Here is a 19367-nt window from a genome sequence, read left to right as displayed (position 1 = left end):
TTTCCTATGGTGAAGTCTGAGCCTCAGGGCTGAGGGGACAAAGAATGAGGGAGGACTCAGGTTACAGACACACACCTCATACACACACACACACACACACACACACACTGAGACACATCATTCACACATTTTTAGAGAGAAAAAAAAGAACATTACCTGAGCAGGACACTGAGATCTCTGACTTCTAACATACATGGGAGTGAAATATTTTATCCACCACATTACATCAGGTCACTTCCTCCTCCTCCGCTTCGACTGATCAGAAGCCCAACATGATTTATCTAGCTTCTGAAACGTCAGATTCGGTTTCATGAGACTGGGATTTTAATATGTTGATGTTAGTCATGAGCAAGACGACAGCTACGGTGTTAAACCCCAGAAAATCACGACCTATTGTCTGGTGTGCGGTTTGGATTTGTAGGAAATTACATTTTTGCAAATAAAAAGACTCCATTTTTATTTTCCTTATGCAAATTCTGTTCAGTTTGCTTGCAAAGGGGCCTTAACGCGACATTCTTACAAAGCAGATCTGTAGGATAAATAAATAAATAAATAAATAAATAAATAAATAAATAAGAGATCAAATGACATTCTGGTTAGATTTTTTTTTTGTGCGTCCTTGTTACTGGAGATTCCTTCCATAAATGATAAATAAATGTCTCCTTTATTTAACCGTCATACATTTTTCTTTGTTAAAAAGCAAGATTTATTTTTAATATATTTTTAAATTTTATTAACCATGAGATTAAATAGAGCATTAACCATATAATGCTGTGTGTATTAAAAACACTTAAAACAAATTATAAACTTGATGATCTAACAAAAAATAAATAAATATATTAATTTAAATAAATAAATAAAATTATTTAAATAAATAAATATATTAATTTAAATAAAAAAACAAACAAACAAACAAACAAACAAACAAACAGATAAATAAATAAATAAATAAATAAATAAATAAATAAATAAATAAATAAATAAATAAATAAAATTACTTTCTGGTTTGATTACATTTTACAAACAAATTTGTTCTTAAAATGATTTTTTTTCTCATGCAGATTAGTCTGTTTAGGAAATGTTTGATGATTCCAAATTTATATTTCTAATAAATAAGTCCAGCTTTAGACGTCTAACGATCTAGCTGACAGCTACAGCACCAGTGTGGAATATTAACAAAATAATATGAATTAAATAAAATAATTAAAAGCATGCCTGAGGGAAACAGAGACTCATCCTCATTCCTTGAAAATATCTGAATTTGTCTGAAAGTATGTTTTATAATCTGATTTCCTTCGATGTTGAATTGATTTTCTTTCATTGAGTTTTTGGAATCTGTTTCGGAAACATTCAACCTTTTCATATATTTACAACAAATCAGTGTATAAACCTCCATCCAGGTTTGAGCTAGCAGTGACAGAAAGCTTCAGAAAGGAGGAAATGTGAGGTAAAACGAGGCACAAAAAAATAAATAAATAAGCAAAAAATAAATTAATTAATTAATTAAAAAAATAAATTTACTTATTTCTTAATTTTTTTTCAGGAACATTTAACATTTTAAATACATTTACAGTTCAAACCCACTTAGAAAAAAAAATTTAAATTAATTTTACAAAATGTTTGTTTTACTAATATTTATTTTTTAACCTGAATGTCCAATACTGTAAATACTTATATAGATTTTAACCAGCTCAAATTAACTAAGTACTTTAGCCAGAATTTTTTTTTAAATATATATATTTTTTAGTCCAAAATTGTCCTAATTTATTTTATAATTTTTGTGTGTAAAAACTTTGTCAGCTGTGTTGAATTTAATGGAGTAAAATTGGGATAGTGGTTTGGAGGTGATACAGGTAGTACAGCGAATACATTTCTACAAACAGTTTTAGATCAACGTCTATGACCTGAGTGCAGACATTATATATGAAAGGGTCTGAAAGTAAGAAACCGAAATCTAAGACTATAAATGTAGTCGATCAGCTGAGGCGTGTTCGGTTTGCTTCGTAAATTCTTTGCCAATGTAGCTATGGAAAGAAACTCGGTGTATGTCATGCCTTGGCTAAGACAACTCTTTTGTTTTATTTAAAAAACTATAAAAAGAAAATATTAAAATCCGTCAAATATTTTTAAAAAATCGTATGATAAACTTTCTGTGTGTGGAGTAAACAACGGCGCATATTTGAATGATAATCTGTGTGTGTGTGTTGGGGGGTGTGTGTGTGCATGCGTGTATGCGTCTCATTTTTGGGTGACGTCCTGAAGGACACTTCGGGTCCAGACTGAGCACATTATTTAACAAGCACGTCGACATCTGGGAAGCAATTCATCATTTAATTAAATGCGTCTGAAACCCGGCCCCTCGTTAATGAGATTAATTTAAATAATTAACGAGCTGCTGACACAAGCACGAGGCCTCATGAATAATTCAGCAGCATTTTTTGTCGGCTCCAATCAGAAGGGAAAGGGCCACTTTAATGCTAGAGTGCTTTTTTATATAAAGTTTCAGTTTATAATCTAACACACACACACACACACACACACAGAGACATCAAACACACGTGGACTGATATGCAAATGCATCTACACACACAGACACACACACACGCGCGCACACACACTGTGTAATTGTGCCTGGTGTAGTCTGGTGTCCAGTTTCTCTCTGTTCCCCTCCCCCCCATCTTGGACTATGCCATTCTGAGCACACATCAGGTTGGCATGGAAACGGAAGAGTCTAAAACAAGCAAATAGGGAGGTCATAGTGAGAAGAGGTTAAAAAGTTTTTTGTATTAGATGATCTGATTCATGTGGACGCCAAAGCAAAGTCAAATTGAGACGCATGAGGTTTCGTAAGTAGGTCATTGCGTCTATTTTTTTCTTGTTTGTTTTGTTTTTCAGACGATGCTAGGATATTCAGCAGCGACGTGAAGCTGGATAGCGTGGGTACAAACCAGCGCTGATAATCTTTAATTCTCTCTCATCTTTTTAGACAATATAGCGCATCATTATATGACCTGAAGAAGGTTCAGGCGTTGATATATGTTCTCCTGTGTGTGGGTGTGTCTTCATTTTCTCTTTCTTCTTCTCTAAGAGTCTCTCTGACCTGCAGAAAGGAGCATTTCTGGGAGGAGACGTGTGGCATAGTCTTACACCTCCCTGGGGCTTTTTGAAATGTGTGTGCGTGTGTGTGTGTGTGTGTGAGTGAGTGAGTGCGCTCACAGGTTGGGGAAGGGGGTGGCTTGAACAATGGTTTACATGAAAGCATGAAAAGAAAGGGTATGAAGTTACAGTGGTAAAAAGCATAATACTCCGAATGAGAACAAGTGTGTGTGTGTGTGTTTTGAGGTGTCTAACAATAAGGCTGGACTTTCTGTATGTCCCACATAAACGTGTGTGTGAGGAAGCTTACCAATTTCACTGAAAATGTTTTAGAGAGCCATGTTTGGTGTGTTACTGAGTGCTCCAGCTAAGAATAGAGGGAATTAATCATGGTGGACTGGCATCGTGTGTTTTTGCAGGAATTCCGAAACTTTTGATCTTTCAGTCCCTGGGCTGTTGAAACCTTTTTAATTCCTGTGCCACAGGTGGTACTTTTCTGGGGAACTATTGATGTGGACAGAAGCGCTTCTAGCTATAAAGTGGTGTAAGCAGCCGCTTAGGGCCTCCAAAGCCACCAGGGGCCCCTGAAGAATGAATGGAGTCACACAGCTCTCCAGTTTGATCCTGAGCTCAGGTTACTGTGTCTGAGGAGTTTCATACAGTAAGTTCCCCTCTGTCTGTTACAGGTTTCCTCTGGGTTCTCTGGTTTCTCTCTCTCAGTTCCACATAACCTGCTAGTAGATGGATCGGCTAAATGATATAGTGTCTCTGAGGTGTGTGTGGATTGTGATTTGGGATGGACTGGAATCCCAGTTTGGGTGAACACTGGGTTTGAGGTGGGAATATACCCTCACACCTTGGGACAAGCCACCTTTTGGGATGGTTTTTATGGTAGCTTAATGGTTAAGGTGTTGGACTACTGCCCAGAAGGTTGTGAGTTTGAATCCCAGGTGCCATTGCTGGGTCCCTGAGCAAGGCTCTTAACCCTCAGTTTTATAAAATGACATCAAGTCTGGATAAGGGTGCCTGCCAAATGCCAGAAATGTAAATGTTTTTGGGAGGAACCCCAGACAAACCCCACAGACAGGAGAATATGCAAAACTCCACAGAAAGTAACACGAGCTCAGGACCGAACCCTGAGGTGTCTCACTTGAAGACACTTGAATATTTTCATACATTTTGTTTTACATTATTTACATTTATTTTCACTTTTGAAAGCACATGTAGAGTGATTTTATTCATAAGATATTTTCCATACATGTTTACTGGGCAGTTTCAGGGCTAAAATATTTTTTCCACACATGATCGGAAAAATGAACAGCGTAACACTGAACACCGCCAACAAGTCTTCAAAAAAAAAAAAACGCTAAAAGAGTTACGTGAATCAAATCGCACAAAATTGCATGAAATCATTGTTTTAAATGTATTTATTTTCTTTTCCTGTCCAGAATTTGTCACTTACTCTAGGTAACTTTTTTTGTCACTTAGGTATTTTTTAAGATATTAGCTTTATGATTAAAGTTTAAGTAAAAATAAAATGTTCGAATAAAACAAACACTTCCTCTGAGTGTTGTGTGCATGGCTTACATTTTATATACAGCCATCTCGGAGAATTATTGGCACGCATCAAGAGAAGGGCAAAAATAAACCTGCATCATAAAATTAAAAGAAAAAATAAAATAAATCAGGTGTTGTTTGTGTGCTGTTCTTGCTGTTATACTTCCCTTTAGAGTCTTTAAGATAAGATAAGATAAGATAAGATAAGGTAAGATAAGATAAGATAAGATAAGATAAGATAAGATAAGATAAGATAAGATAAGATAAGATAAGATAAGATAAGATAAAGCACTTTATTAATAACGAAGGAGACTGAGACTGCTTCAGATTGCAAGAGAAATAAATATAAATTAAATATAAATGAGAAAAAAATTAAATTATCTATATATACAAAATGTATTCTAATGTACAAAATGTATTCAAAAATATCAATGAAATATTCTATACATAAAAAATCTATTCAAAAGTACAAAAAAAGGTGCTGGGGAATGTCCAGTTATAAGACCAACAAAAAAGGCTTTTAATAGTGATGAATAGTTTTAATAGTGATTTCTGCTGCAGCAGATCTCCACGAGCTCCTTAGTTCGAGAAACCCCGCTGAAAAGGCACACGATATTTTATATTTGAGCCAGTAGTCTAACACATGAAAGTAAGTATCTCTTCTCATAAGCCCACAAACGTCTCCTCGTTCGATCGCAATCGCTTAAAAATTTGTTTTAAAAAACCCTTTCCTACGAATTCGCCTTATCTTGTGATCTTTCCTTTCGCGGTTCTCACTGATCTCTCGTCTTAGACACGCACACGGAGTCCTTTTCCCCTAAAATAACACGTGTAAACTTATATGGTTAACAAGCCAGGAAAAAGGAACCAAGAATATATTGCACATAATATGATATTGCACATGGTGTGATATTGTACATGGTATTATATTAACGAACATTGTAATTATTGTGACATTTTATACCGTCAGTGTTTATTTAGACTGATTGAATATATTTGGTCTGTGACCCAGTGAAGGATGTATTCATTGTTAAAGCTCTCCTGTAAGTCACTCTTGGTCACAGCTCTGCTAAATGCCTGTGGATGTAACTGTAAATGAATCAGAGGTCATTTTCTGGAGCTGAATGTAGATGTGGAGCTGCTGCTTGGTTTATTTATCTTGACCCGCAGCTTTTCTGTTGTTTACGAATCACTGACAGCATTACCGCCTGCCTTTATAAAGAACCAAGTCATGGCTTATTAGTTTTTATTTGAGAGCCTTGCTTTGGAGTAGAACTAGGAGAATTCTTATTGGCAAGACAAGGTCCCTCTTTTTCCCCCCAGGAACTATTTGAGATGCCGGATTGCGTATAATCTGTTACTTCCCATTGCTGATGACAGAACAGTCACCTATTCATTCCTGCTGCCTCTGCACATGCACACACACACACACACACACACACACACACTCACACTGTGCATGTCCGGCTCTCATCTGCACCTGCATCCACAAACACCTCAAGCTCAAAGCATCAGGGTTTTGGTGGCTTCGGTTAGAGAGATACACACACACACACTTCTTACAGTGTATTTGGACCACACTAAAAGTAAAATAGGAGCTGCAGCTAGAGAAATAATGCATGCGTGTGTGTGTGTGTGTGTGTGTGTGTGTGAGACATTGCACAGCGCCCACTCCATACTCCAAACATGCTGAACTCCTCCCAAAACCACACATTACATCTGACACACATGTGTATTCATGTACATGTGTGTGTGTGTGTGTGTGTTTTCAATTAAGGCCCCATATGACTGCAGGCTCTGTAGTTTGCACGAGGTAAGTGGTCCAAATTGAATATGAGACGTTTATAGACATTCTACATTTCTCCAAGCTTTGATCCAACTTTTGATCACGTGTCATCGGCAAAGCCACGGAATTCCGTAATATAAAGTCGATATTAAGGAGAAAAAAGTGGCAAAGTGTTCTTAGGGAAGGAAACACGAGAGGCTCATTAAATTGCGCTGACAAAACAATCCGAAAACAGAAAGAAAGGCAAGAGGAAGGTGTCTGTTTTGCTAAGAAAATAGATTTGGGCGTACGGATATTATCTTTAAGTGAAAGCAGGCTGTTCATGACAAGGATTTTGTTCTGCACCTGCACAGGATACACACACAGGGACATGAGGAATATTACTGTAACACACACTGAGTGCAGAAGTTCCTCCGGTTCGAGTGCAACTAATAAATTTTTATATTTGTGCCTCGTTAAAGTGTGTAACGATCCGAAGGCACATTATATTTGTGTATTAAAAAATGAGTTTCGACTCATTAAAAAAGATTTTCGGAGGACATTCACTGTCCCTTTTTTCTTCTTAAAAGAAACATATCCACTTGATTTAGATGTAAAGCCAGCATTTATGTCACTGAAAGAATTCTACATAGTTTTACGTAGCTGTCATGTGAGGAAGATCTCTAATTTTGCATCCAGCTTCATCCTCATAACCAGTTATAAATGGCTGCCAGAGATTATTCTGGATTTATTGTGTTTCTTGTTAGGTTTTATTTATTTATTTGTTGTTGTTTATGAGAGAGTTATTATCTGGCTGTACTGGGAGCAGGCTGATTTCAGCTTTTTATTTCGTCACATATACATTACAGCGGTGAAATCCTTTCCTTCACATATTCCAGCTTGTTAGGAAGTGAGAGAGAAAGAGAGCGAGAGTGAGATATAGTGGGGGGGGGTGAGAAATAGTGAGAGAGATAGAGAGAGAGAGAGAGAGAGAGAGAGAGAGAGAGAGAGAGAGAGACTTTGTATACACAGCACATGGCTGTGTATAGAAATATAGCACAGTCCAAAAGTCTACAAAAGACAGAAAATATAGGATTTTTTCTTTTTCATTTAAAATCAACAAAAAAAATTATTTAAGTAAAAATAATTAAAATTAGGTTAAATAAATAAATAAATAAATAGAAATTAAAATTTTGTAATATTTAAACAAATAAAGTAAATTATCTTGGATTTTTAATATTCCAGGTTCCGCACAGTTTCTTGGTCACTAGTAGTAAGAGAGAGAGAGAGAGAGAGACTGTTTAGCTTTGATAAAATGAAAATATCATGTTATAAATGGCTGCCAGAGTTTATTCTGGATTTATTGTGATTTATTTTTTGTTGTTGTTTATAGGAGACTGGCTGTACTGGGAGCAGGCTGATTTCAGTGAAATTCTTTTCTTCACATATTCCAGCTTGTTAGGAAGTCGGGGTCAGAGCACAGGGTCAGCTATGATACAGTATACCCTGGAGCTGAGAGGGTTAAGGGCCTTGCTGAAGGGCCCAACAGTGGCAGCTTGGCAGTGTTAAGGTTTAATTCCCCAGCCTTTTAAACAGAGCCTTAACAGAACCGCCGAGCCCGTCCAATGAACCCCATTTTTTTAACTGGCTGTTGCACTTTCAAGGCCAGCGACAGAGTCGGTTTGTTAAGTACGTCTTACTTAAAGCAGGAAATGTTTAACAGTCTCGAACTATCGAATGGTCTGCTGTGGGAATCAGGAAAACTGCTTTAACAGAATCGTCTTTTTACAGAGCTGTGAAGGGAGAATAAAAAAGATACAGAGACACCATCATTAAAAGCAAATAGAAGAAACACATTGACATGGCTGAAAGGTGATGACAAATAATAGAAAAGTCCTCCGAACCACGTGGAAGAAAATTCTGCTTAAATATCCCATTCAGAAATGTCATTCAGACTGTTTTACATTATTAACTGTAGGAAGTAAAGTGCTATAAACCTTTTTACTCATCTGTACAGCCTGTCGATATTAGAAATACGAACCTCTAGGAGCGTCACGACTCCGTATAATTTAATTTCCAGCTTAGGAATCTGTCCATGATGATTCAGGGATTATTGCAGAATCTTTTGAAACAAAGATGTTCTTGTAAAAGTGAGACTGGGTCCAGTATATTTCAACAGTCTTTTGGAGTTTTTTTGAACAGTTTTACAAAGATAAAGTGAAGATAAAGTGCTGAAAATAATTCTTTGGCACTTTGTATACACAGCAGCAGGATTTTATTTTATTTTATTTTATTTTATTTTATTTTATTTTTTTAAAAAAAATTATATTCATGATTTTATTTTAATTTAATTTCAATGTTAAATTTGTTTTATCGCAATTCACATGGCTGTGTGTAGAAATATGAAGAGAGATAGAGAGAGAGAGATAGAGAGAGAGAGAGAAAGAGAGAGAGAGAGAGCACATGGCTGTGTGTAGAAATATGGAGAGAGAGAGAGAGAGAGAGAGAGAGAGAGCACATGGCTGTGTATAGAAATATAGCACAGTCCAAAAGTCTACAAAAGACAGAAAATATGGGATTCTTTCTTTTTCATTTAAAATTAACAAAAAAATAATTAAAGTTAAAATAATTAAAATAAAATAATAAATAAATAAATAAATAAATAAATAAATAAATAAATAAATAGAAATTAAAATTTTGTAATATTTAAAGATATAAAGTAAATGATCTTGGATTTTTAATATTCCAGGTTCCACACACTTTCTTGGTCCCTAATATGAACTGCTTTGTACAAAAGGTCAGACTTTCCTCAGGTCTAATCTCTTCTACTGAATCACGTGTCCAGACAAAATGACCAATGGATTTGATCTCAAACAGATCATAAGGTTTTGGATAAACTTGTGGAGTCTGTTCTACTTTTCACTCATGTTGTTGTCAGTGATATAACTTGGAATTAAAATTGTTATATTCGGTTAGAAATGAATGCAAAATAGACGCATGTGTTTGGTTTTATTATCTGTTATTGTTGTATTTTTTCTCTTCGATAAAGCCACTGACTTACACAAAATCATACAATATGCTCTGAGAACATGAAATGGGAGATTTGAAAGAAAGAGATTCTAAACGAATATAGATTCGATATTAAAGGAATAAATGAAAGCTATTTAAACAAAAACCTACTAAAAAAAATAGAGAAAAGGAGAATAATGATGCTCCTATCTGTTCTTCTGCAGGTGAAGAAACCTCTCTCTGATCCTCCCGCTTCAGACCCTTCTGACAACAGGTAACTAATACACACACCGACACACCACTGTGTATCAAACACGATGTCTGTTCAGAGGAGACAGAACGAGAGAGACACAGACCGAGAGAGAGAATGAGAGAAAGAAAGAAAGAAAAAGAGAGAAGGATGTTAAAGTCATTGCATATGTGAGTGGGTGTACTGTAAGATTTCTGTTAAGAGTTTGTTTAAAGACTATTCAGTACCTGGGTCTGTGTGTGTGTGTGTGTGTGTGTGTGTGTGTGTAGGACTGGATTTTGTACAGATGTTTCTGCCATAGACAGGAAAAAAGCAGCTATGTCTATTTGAATGATGTAGCCTGATTAAAGAAGCAGTCGTGAGAAAGCGAACGAGAGTGAGAGTGTGCGTGTGTATTTGTGTGTGTGTGTGTGTGTGTGTGTGTGCGTGTATGTGTGTTTGTGAGTGACACAGAGAAAGAATGAGGTATAGTGTGTGTGTGTGTGAAATAGAGAGAGAGTGAGAGAGAGTGATAGAGAAAGAATTGAGAGAGAGAGAGAGAGAGAGAGAGAGTGTGTAGATAAATAGATAGATAGATAGATAGATAGATAGATAGATAGATAGATAGATAGATAGATAGATAGATAGATAGATAGATAGATAGATAGATAGATAGATACTTTATTAGTCCCAAAGGAATGTGTGTGTGTGTGTGTGTGTGTGTGTGAGAGAGAGAGAGAGAGAGAGAGAGAGAGAGAGAGAGAAAAAGTGAGAGGAAAAAATGTGTGAGTGAGAGATAGAAAGTTAGAGAGAGTGAGATAGTAAGAGAGAGAGGGTGTGAGAGAGAGATATAGTGAGAGAGAGAGAGAGAGAGAGAGAGAGAGAGAGAGAGAGGGTGTGTGAGAGAGAGAGACTCTAGCTATGATTTGCTATTTGATATTAGATCACTCACTTAAACAAATGTTTATAGAGTTATTAATGCCCCTTGTGGCCAAAAATGGGAACTGCAACACCACTAATAGAGGTCAGTAGGGGCAGGAATCACGCTGCCTCATAAGTTCGCTCTAAACATTTTCAATGAAGGAGGAAGAACGAACATGTTCTAATGACACCTAATGACAGATGGGTTGCCAGATTGTGCAAGACTGTCTAAAATCCAAGTCCTTTTTTTTATAGCAAATAATTGTATAGCAAAAAAAGCCTAGTAAAAATCCAACACATAAGACCAGGCAGTGTGTCTATGGTTTCATGCAGAAGCTCTTCTCTTGTACAAAAATCAGGATAAGGAAAGAGGGATTATACAGAGCGGAAAATCCCTCTACATCAGTAATTTGTGTGAAATACTTGTTTTCGCCTGGAAAGGGTTGAGAAAAAAAGGAGTAATTTTTCAATTTTCCAATGCCAGAATTATTCAGGTCTTTTGTAAGGCTTTTGTGATGTACTTAAGGTGAAGTGTTTGCAGAAACCTGTCATCCCTGCTTAATGATATTACCATAAAATGCAGTTTAAACAAAGGTACATCTAAACCAGTTCAAAATGAGTTGCGTAAGTCATGTATGACAGCCGCTCTACTTCATATTGTCCGAAGATTATTAACCTCTCAATAACCCACACATGAGTATGTAATTTTGCACTTAGCTCATGCAAATCTGCACCTAGCTCATGCATTCTGAGTGGAAAGTTCGGTAATAAAACGCTCTGTGTTTCCAGAATATTGCTATTACACATTTAAATAGTGTGTCCAATATTTGAAACGTTGGAACGTGTGTAATAAACTACAAACAACTTTAGAACCCCTGATCCAAACGTCCATTCAAGAACTACTTATTTTCTAGTAATAGTAGTTTCCAGGTACTTTTTGTAGGAAGGCACTGGAATACTGGGACGTTAGCATGAAACATGCATCCTAAATGGATTCTCTAGATTATGGTTAGCTTCGAAAAACAAACTTTAATTGCATCCAGGCTTTATTAATTGGATCAGCATATTCCTTGAGTTAATAAAACCTGTATATAACAGTATCACTGTCTAGCGTTAGAGTCGTACACTGAAAATAAGCGTTTTTAATTTGGGAAAATAAACAACAAATAGTTCAACTTAGCAAGGAATTTCCACTGAAATGGATTGGGTTCCCTTACAATATGAGACCTTGAACTGTCGCTGTTGCTTCTGGGAGAGAGTCATTTTCACTCAGCCAAACACATGGCATCTTCCAGCCAAAATCACTTACAGATTTTATGATTCATTTCCTTTTATTCTTCGTCCTTGCCTCCCGTTCATGCTCCTTCTTATTCCTTCTCACATTTTGAGGACTTTTTCTCTCTCTCTCTCTCTCTCTCTCTCAGACCTTTTTGGAGAATCTGATCTGATCTAACCTGCTTGCTGTTTTTGTTGGCAGGTCATTGGAGATGCAGGAACTAACCAGCCCTCAGCACACAGTCGCCAGTGGCAGCGATGGCAGCTCCAAACTGGACAAGAGTCTCCTCACTAACAGCGTCTCGACCAACGGAACCGGAGGTGAGACACTTAGAGACGTGTGTAACGTTGTGTCGTAGTTGTGCTGAAATATTCTGGTGTTTATCAAGTTCATAACAAGAAAACACGTCTTAGTAACCGTATTGACTGCACTGCATTCATTGTCAGACAATTGTTAGCTTGAATTCTCCATTCTGATTGGTCTAGTCTTCTATGAGGAGACGTTTATAGAGCATTTTGGAAGGAGTCTCAATTGGTAAAGCTATCATGCTTCTGCCTAAGCATAAATGATAACGTCATTCCACAATATGAAATGTGACTATAAATGGATAAAAATACAATGTGTTATACATTGATTAATAATAAAATTAGAATAGATGGTATAGTATGAATAAAACACATAGTATGTGCTGTTATAAGATAATTAATTGTCAAATTCATCTTGTCATTGATTGTTTTTCTATAACAGCAATCCCCCCCAAGTGTTTTATTCCTTCCCTCTATATACTAAGTTGCCTGTTTTTTAAGTAGACCCATCTAGTATTGGGATGTTCCTCATCAGATCAGCTTAAAATTAGCCTGAGCATGGGTTCTGCAAGATGTTGGATGAAATGCTGCTCCACATGGAAATGTCTGAATTGCACTTTGACTTTGACTGATGACACAAGAGACAGATTATTCCACCTAATCCCGCAGTTGAGACGCTGAGAAAGTGCAGGTCACTGATGAGGCAGTGTAAGCTTGTTGTCATATTCCTGGAACGGCCACATGCTGAAAATGATGAATCTGTAGCCGCGAAGCGATGAAATAATGTTCGGCCACATCGTGCCATTTAGACATGCTTCAGGGGTTATAACTGGGACACAGAGTGCCTTCTCCGTACCATCTCGGTGTTACCTCATGGCTGTACTGTTCACGTCAAACATGATGGATCCACGAGTTGCTAGCGCCAATTTCTAATCCTTCCATAAGAACTGGGATATAGTTCATCACTTACATTTGAACATTTTGGTTAGAATGAAGGGCAAATATGATTGAGTAGTTGGATGGGTCTTACTCATGGACACAGCCAGGGTAATGACTCTGAATTTAAACCCAAAAGCCTTAACCATTGAAACACCACTTCTACGTAACCCATTCAAGACAATCTTAAGTGGTGTGTCCAAGCATATGAAAATGATTTAATATGATCTACAAACCTACAAGCTTGTTTTATTCATAATTTCTGGTTACTTCTAGTTTGTTTGTTTTTTTCCTAAACTCTTGACATGCACAAAAAGTTCAGGATGTACATGACAGCCATTTTGATGATGTACACCTAGCTCCAAATATTATGCTTATATTATTCTCCAAATATCATAACCAGTTCTAGAAATCATTCTGTACCTGATTTATTTATTAATTTATCTATCTATCTATCTATCTATCTATCTATCTATCTATCTATCTATCTATCTATCTATCTATCTATCTATCTATCTATCTATCTATCTATCTATTTAATTTTATTTTATTTTATTTTTTATTTATTTTAAAAAAGATAATTTAGAGGGGGGCTGTACCATTTTTGTGAAAATAGGGGGGAGGTAATAAATTGGCAACTTGGTGTATATTATCCAGGGTGTGGCAGAAGTAAAATAGATAATACAGAACCAAAACATCATTTAATTAGTGGTATTTATCATGTATGTCTGTTATTTTATGTCAGTTCACTAGTTCTACTTTAATTTATTCACTTATACATTACAGCACAGTGATTATTTTTCACATATAACAGGTATAAAAGGTAGGGTCAGAGCGCAGGGTCAGACAGGATAGAGCATCCCTGAAGCAGAGAGGGTTAAGGTCCTTGCTTAAGAGCCTAACAGTGGCAACCAAGAGCCTTAACCATTGAGCCACCATTTAGTGCATGGGCATAAACTACTAGGGAAACCTGTCGGATGTTGCTGTGGTTGAGGAATTGGCCTTTTGTGTCTTTGAAATAAATATACTTTATTTCATCCAAAAGATTTTACTTGCAAATGGTCATCTAAAAAGTCTGCAGTCAGAATAAAAGATTTAATTTACTATTTCAAAATAATAATTAGAGCTTTCATTTGGGGCTGACATTCATGCAAATGCGAAATAAAAATCTGTTCTATTTTACACTGTATTCCTAAAAACACAATGTGTTATGCTTTGATTAATAAAAAATTGTAATAGCTGATATATTGAGGTGTAATCTGAAGTAAACACGTCAGTATATGCTGTTATAAGAAAATATAATCTAATTACTTATCAAATTTGCCTTGTCACTGATTATATTTTCTATAACAACAATCCCTCAAGTGTTTTATTCCTACACTGTGTTGCCTGTTCATAAGAAAATCTGTACGTTTTCAGAATTATACTGTATTTATAATAGAGGATTTCTCTATATGAAGGGTTTCTCCTCCCTTTGACTTGAGGAATCTTTATTTACCTTCAGGACACTCTGTAGCGGAGTGAGTACAGGGTTATCACAGGCCCGGACAGAGGACGAAGCGAAAGTGTAATTCATTATAACAGAGAAATACTCAAGTGTTTTCGAACCTAATCCCAATCCGTTTTCATCTGTTGTGTATGTGTGATTACTACAGAAAAGAATTTTCGACACATTCCTTCGTACTGAGAAAAGGACAAAAAAACACAGTTTACTCCAAACTCATTTATTGTGGAAGTCAAAGGCCAGTTCTTGAACTCAGTCAGGAAATATTTTATACAATAAAAAAAAAAAATAATGATAGTGTGAGGATTGAGATGAGAGAATAGCTTACTGAAACAGCTCTCGTGTGCTTTTATACAACTTTGTTTATCCAACAGTGAAGCAATACACAATTAAACTTACTTGCACTTCTCCCAAAGGTTTTGTGGCATTTCTGCATTACTCTGATTATTATTATTATTATTATTATTAATATTAACATTATTATTATTATTATTATTATCATTATTATTATTATTATGCTGACAACAATCATATTTTTTTTCTGAAAGAATAAATTACCAAAAGATTTATTTACTGACAGAACTAAGCAAGATTTTAGTTTTTGTCAGTAATGGAAAATATACTGGCATTCTTTTTACTGGTAATTGACCGTTACCCACTGAGCACTACGGATAATCCGTTTCACACGAGAGTAACGTTTCGTTTCATCCCACATGTAAGACGGTTTAATAGTAATTACTTGATTATATGATTATTTGCATAAGTGACATTAATTTGCACTTTTAAAAGGAAATGAAGCCTCTAAGAGATTCATAGGAGTGAAATTGCACGTATAGATTATTGCAAAAAAATACAACATTTAATTGGTTAATAAAATCAATTCAATTCGATTTATTTGTATAGCGCTTTTAACAATGGACATTGTCTCAAAGCAGCTTTACAGAAGTATAGAAACATAGATAAAAACTCTATCTAAAAAGTTTAGTTATACACTGACCAGGCATAACATTATGACCACCTGCCTGATATCGTGTTGGTCCCCCTTTTACTGCCAAAACAGCCCTGACCCATCATGCACTGTGTATTCTGACACCTTTCTATCAGAACCAGCATTAACATCTTCAACAACTGGAGCAACAGTAGCTCGTCTGTTGGATCGGATCACTCTATCCGGCCCAGCCTTCGCTCCCCACGTGCATCAGTGAGCTTTGTTCACCACTGTTCCTTCCATGGACCACTTTTGATAGATACTGACCATTGCAGACCGGGAACACCACACAAGAGCTGCAGTTTTGGAGATGCTCTGATCCAGTGGTCTAGCCATCACATTCAAACTCGCTCAAATCCTTACCCTTGTCCATTTTTCCTGCTTCTAACACATCAACTTTGAGGACAAAATGTTCACTTGCTGCCTAATATATCCCACCCACTAACAGGTGCCATGATGAGGAGATCATCAGTGTTATTCACTTCACTAATAATGTTATGGCTGATCAGTGTATATAATAACATAATAATCATATATAAAGGATAAAAGCAGTGGGCCTAAAACAGAACCTTGTGGAACACCGAAGACAATTAAAAGGATAATGGTGTATATATCATTACATTAGTTTAGAGGTGACTTCTATCTTATCTGTGTGGATATTCTACACAAAAGCCATAACAGCTTGGGTAAAATGCTTCATTTTAGGGTTTGTGTGACTTTACCACAGATGTTTATAATACACCGGGCCTTAAAGTGAAGGTTCTAGAAATAGTTGCATATATGAGTGAAGGTCTGAGTTCATGTCTGGAGTCAGGAGTGTGTTTCCTGCCACAGTGTGTGCTGTTCTGGTAAAGACTAGGGCAGGGAGATTATTCACTCAGCCATGAAGGTCAAATCCACTCTGTTTTAATCGGAAAATTACGCTGAGTCATTAGGAGTCAATAGGAATAAACCATGACACGCGTGTGTGTGTGTGTGTTTGTGCAGCCGAAGATTTGGCTGTTTATAATTTGTGTTTTTGTGTTTGATTGAGAATCCGGTGCACTGAAAACTATTTCCTGTATTTAGAAATTTTTATTGCCAGGAGGAAAATTTTAATCAAAACAAAATCGAGAAATAGTGTTAATTAAATACACATCCATGTTCACGCTTCAGATGTGTGTGTGTGTGTGTGTGTGTGTGTGTGTGTGTGGGCAGCAGTGATCTCATCTGGTTTTGACGTGCTGGACGAATGAAACAATAGAGGAACACAGAGAGGAAAAGACAGCAGAAGTCTGTAAATCATTCCGATTGGAGTGCAGCTAATGATTTTAACAGACACACACACACACACGCTGCCAAAACAGCGACATATTCAACATTCTCTGTAGTTTACTTCATCATTACACACACACACACACACACACACACATATACACACAGCAACTGACAGAGGCACAGGAAAGCAAGAAACACACTGCCTGTAAAAGCTCATTCATCTTGTGTACAGACACACACCAGTGCACAAACATTAGTATACACACACACAAACACACACACACACACACACATATCTACATTTTTTAAAAAAGGATACAGGTTTTTACCTAAAATGTATTTTATTAAACTGATTTTAAAGTCAGTACATAACAGCCCAGTTATACACAAGTTCATTGCTCACTGGGTGATCAGTCACCAGTCTTTGTTTTTGTACAAACAATTTTGTAATTATTTATAAGATAAAATTATTTCTAACCAGATGAAGCAGTAGTAGTAGTCAGAGGTGAAGAAACAGACATGAGCCATCTGTGTGTGAGTGATCTGTGATTGGTTGTTAGTAAAATAAATATTGATTTGTGGTTGGTCACTGGGAAGAGTTTTAATCTGTGATTGGTTGCCACAGGCTTGCTCATTAGGGATAAAATAAAATAGTCTAACTATAGAATTTAATAATTTATTCTTATTTCTAGTTAATTAGTTATTTTTTATTTTTTATTATTATTTTTCATTTTCCCCTCCCCTTTCTCTGTTTTCTTCTTTTGTAAAGCTGCTTTGAGACAATGTTCATTGTAAAAGGCGCTATACAAAATAAACTGAATTGAATTGAATTGGTCACTGGAAAAACTTTTGGTCTGTGATTGGTCACTGGGAACAGGTTTGATCTTTGATTATTGGGAAGAGTTTTGGTCTGTGATTGGTCATTGGGAAGAATTCTGGTCTGTGATTGGTCATTGGGAAGAATTTTGGTCTGTGATTGGTCATTGGGAAGAATTTTGGTCTGTGATTGGTCACTGGGAACAGGTTTGATCTTTGATTAGTTGTTGGTAACAATGTCATGTGATTGGTCATTGGGGAGAGTTTTGGTCTGTGATTGGTCATTGGGAAGAATTCTGGTCTGTGATTGGTCATTGGGAAGAATTCTGTTCTGTGATTGATCATTGGAAAAAATGTTGGTCTGTGATTGGTCATTGGGAAGAATACTGGTCTGTGATTGGTCATTGGGAAGAATTTTGGTCTATGATTGGTCATTGGTAAGAATTTTGGTCTGTGATTGGTCATTGGGAAGAATTTTGGTCTGTGATTGGTCACTGGGAAGAATTTTGGTCTGTGATTGGTCACTGGGAACAGGTTTGATCTTTGATTAGTTGTTGGTAACAATGTCATGTGATTGGTCATTGGGAAGAGTTTTGGTCTATGATTGGTCATTTGGAAGAATTCTGGTCTGTGATTGGTCATTTAGAAGAATTTTGGTCTGTGATTGGTCATTGGAAAGAATGTTGGTCTGTGATTGGTCATTTGGAAGAATTTTGGTCTGTGATTGGTCATTGGGAAGAATTTTGGTCTGTGATTGGTCATTGGTAAGAACTTTATTCTGTGATTGGTCATTGGTAAGAACTTTATTCTGTGATTGATCATTGGGAGAATGTTGGTCTGTGTTTTTTTCATTGGGAAGAATTTTGGTCTTTGATAAGTTGTTGGTAAAAATGTCCTGTGATTGGTCATTGGTAAGAACTTTGTTCTGTGATTTGTCATTGGGAAGAATTCTGGTCTGTGATTGGTCATTGGGAAGAATTCTGGTCTGTGATTGGTTGTTGGTAAAAATGTTGATTTGTGATTGGTCATAAGAAAATAACCAATAAAAATTTCTGATCTGTGATAAATTGATACTAAAAATTGATCAGTAATTGGTCATTGGCATCAGTGGTGATTAGTCACTTGCAGTTAAAAGCAATGGTAATCAGTGATTAGCCAGTAGATATAATAGAGATCAGTGATGGCATATTAGGTGATCACTGGCTGTTGGACTCAGTGATGGTCAGGGATTGATCATTCGGAATAATGATTGTGATAATGACAATGATGAGAAGATTTTTCACTCACTTTTTTATACACACTTCAAAATTTCTTGTAAATGATAAACCTGGAACTCAGTGTGGAAAACCCCAAAGACTTAAATGAGTCTCAAATGAGAATTTTTCTACAAGGCATCCAACGTTATTCATCAAGGCTGATGTCCATCTTTAAACTTGGATCAAGTGAATGGAACAAAAGCCTGCAGCCTGGCTGAACTTTCACCAACAGTTAATGCTGCACTGAATTGGAATATCAGCATGGGGCGAAGGTAAACGTTGTAAAGTTAAAATTGTAAGATCACTGTTACAAGGCAACTGGGAAATATGGTCACTCTAGCTAATACCTGAGACTATCAATGTATCTAGCTAGCATGTAGGAAGTTGTCTACCGAACGAAAGAGTGATACTTCCATGCGGAATCTTCTAGAAACCATGTTGTACAAAACCCC

At 36.3% G+C, this 19367-nt stretch overlaps 1 protein-coding gene across 4 annotated transcripts in view; it reads left to right on the top strand.

The window, feature by feature from the left end:
• The window catches only part of eya4 (EYA transcriptional coactivator and phosphatase 4), a 51096-nt gene that overhangs the window by 11461 nt on the left and 20268 nt on the right, over positions 1-19367 (top strand). For all 4 annotated transcript variants that reach the window (XM_058410225.1, XM_058410223.1, XM_058410226.1 and 1 more), the window contains exons 3-4: positions 9652-9701; positions 12055-12173. In XM_058410225.1, the coding sequence (XP_058266208.1) occupies positions 9652-9701; positions 12055-12173 (169 nt within the window). The remainder of the gene's footprint in view (positions 1-9651; positions 9702-12054; positions 12174-19367) is intronic.

The sequence above is a fragment of the Hemibagrus wyckioides genome, linkage group LG15 (genome assembly GCF_019097595.1).
Source record: "Hemibagrus wyckioides isolate EC202008001 linkage group LG15, SWU_Hwy_1.0, whole genome shotgun sequence".
Lineage (NCBI taxonomy): Eukaryota > Metazoa > Chordata > Actinopteri > Siluriformes > Bagridae > Hemibagrus > Hemibagrus wyckioides.
This window is presented reverse-complemented; position numbering and strand designations above follow the sequence as displayed.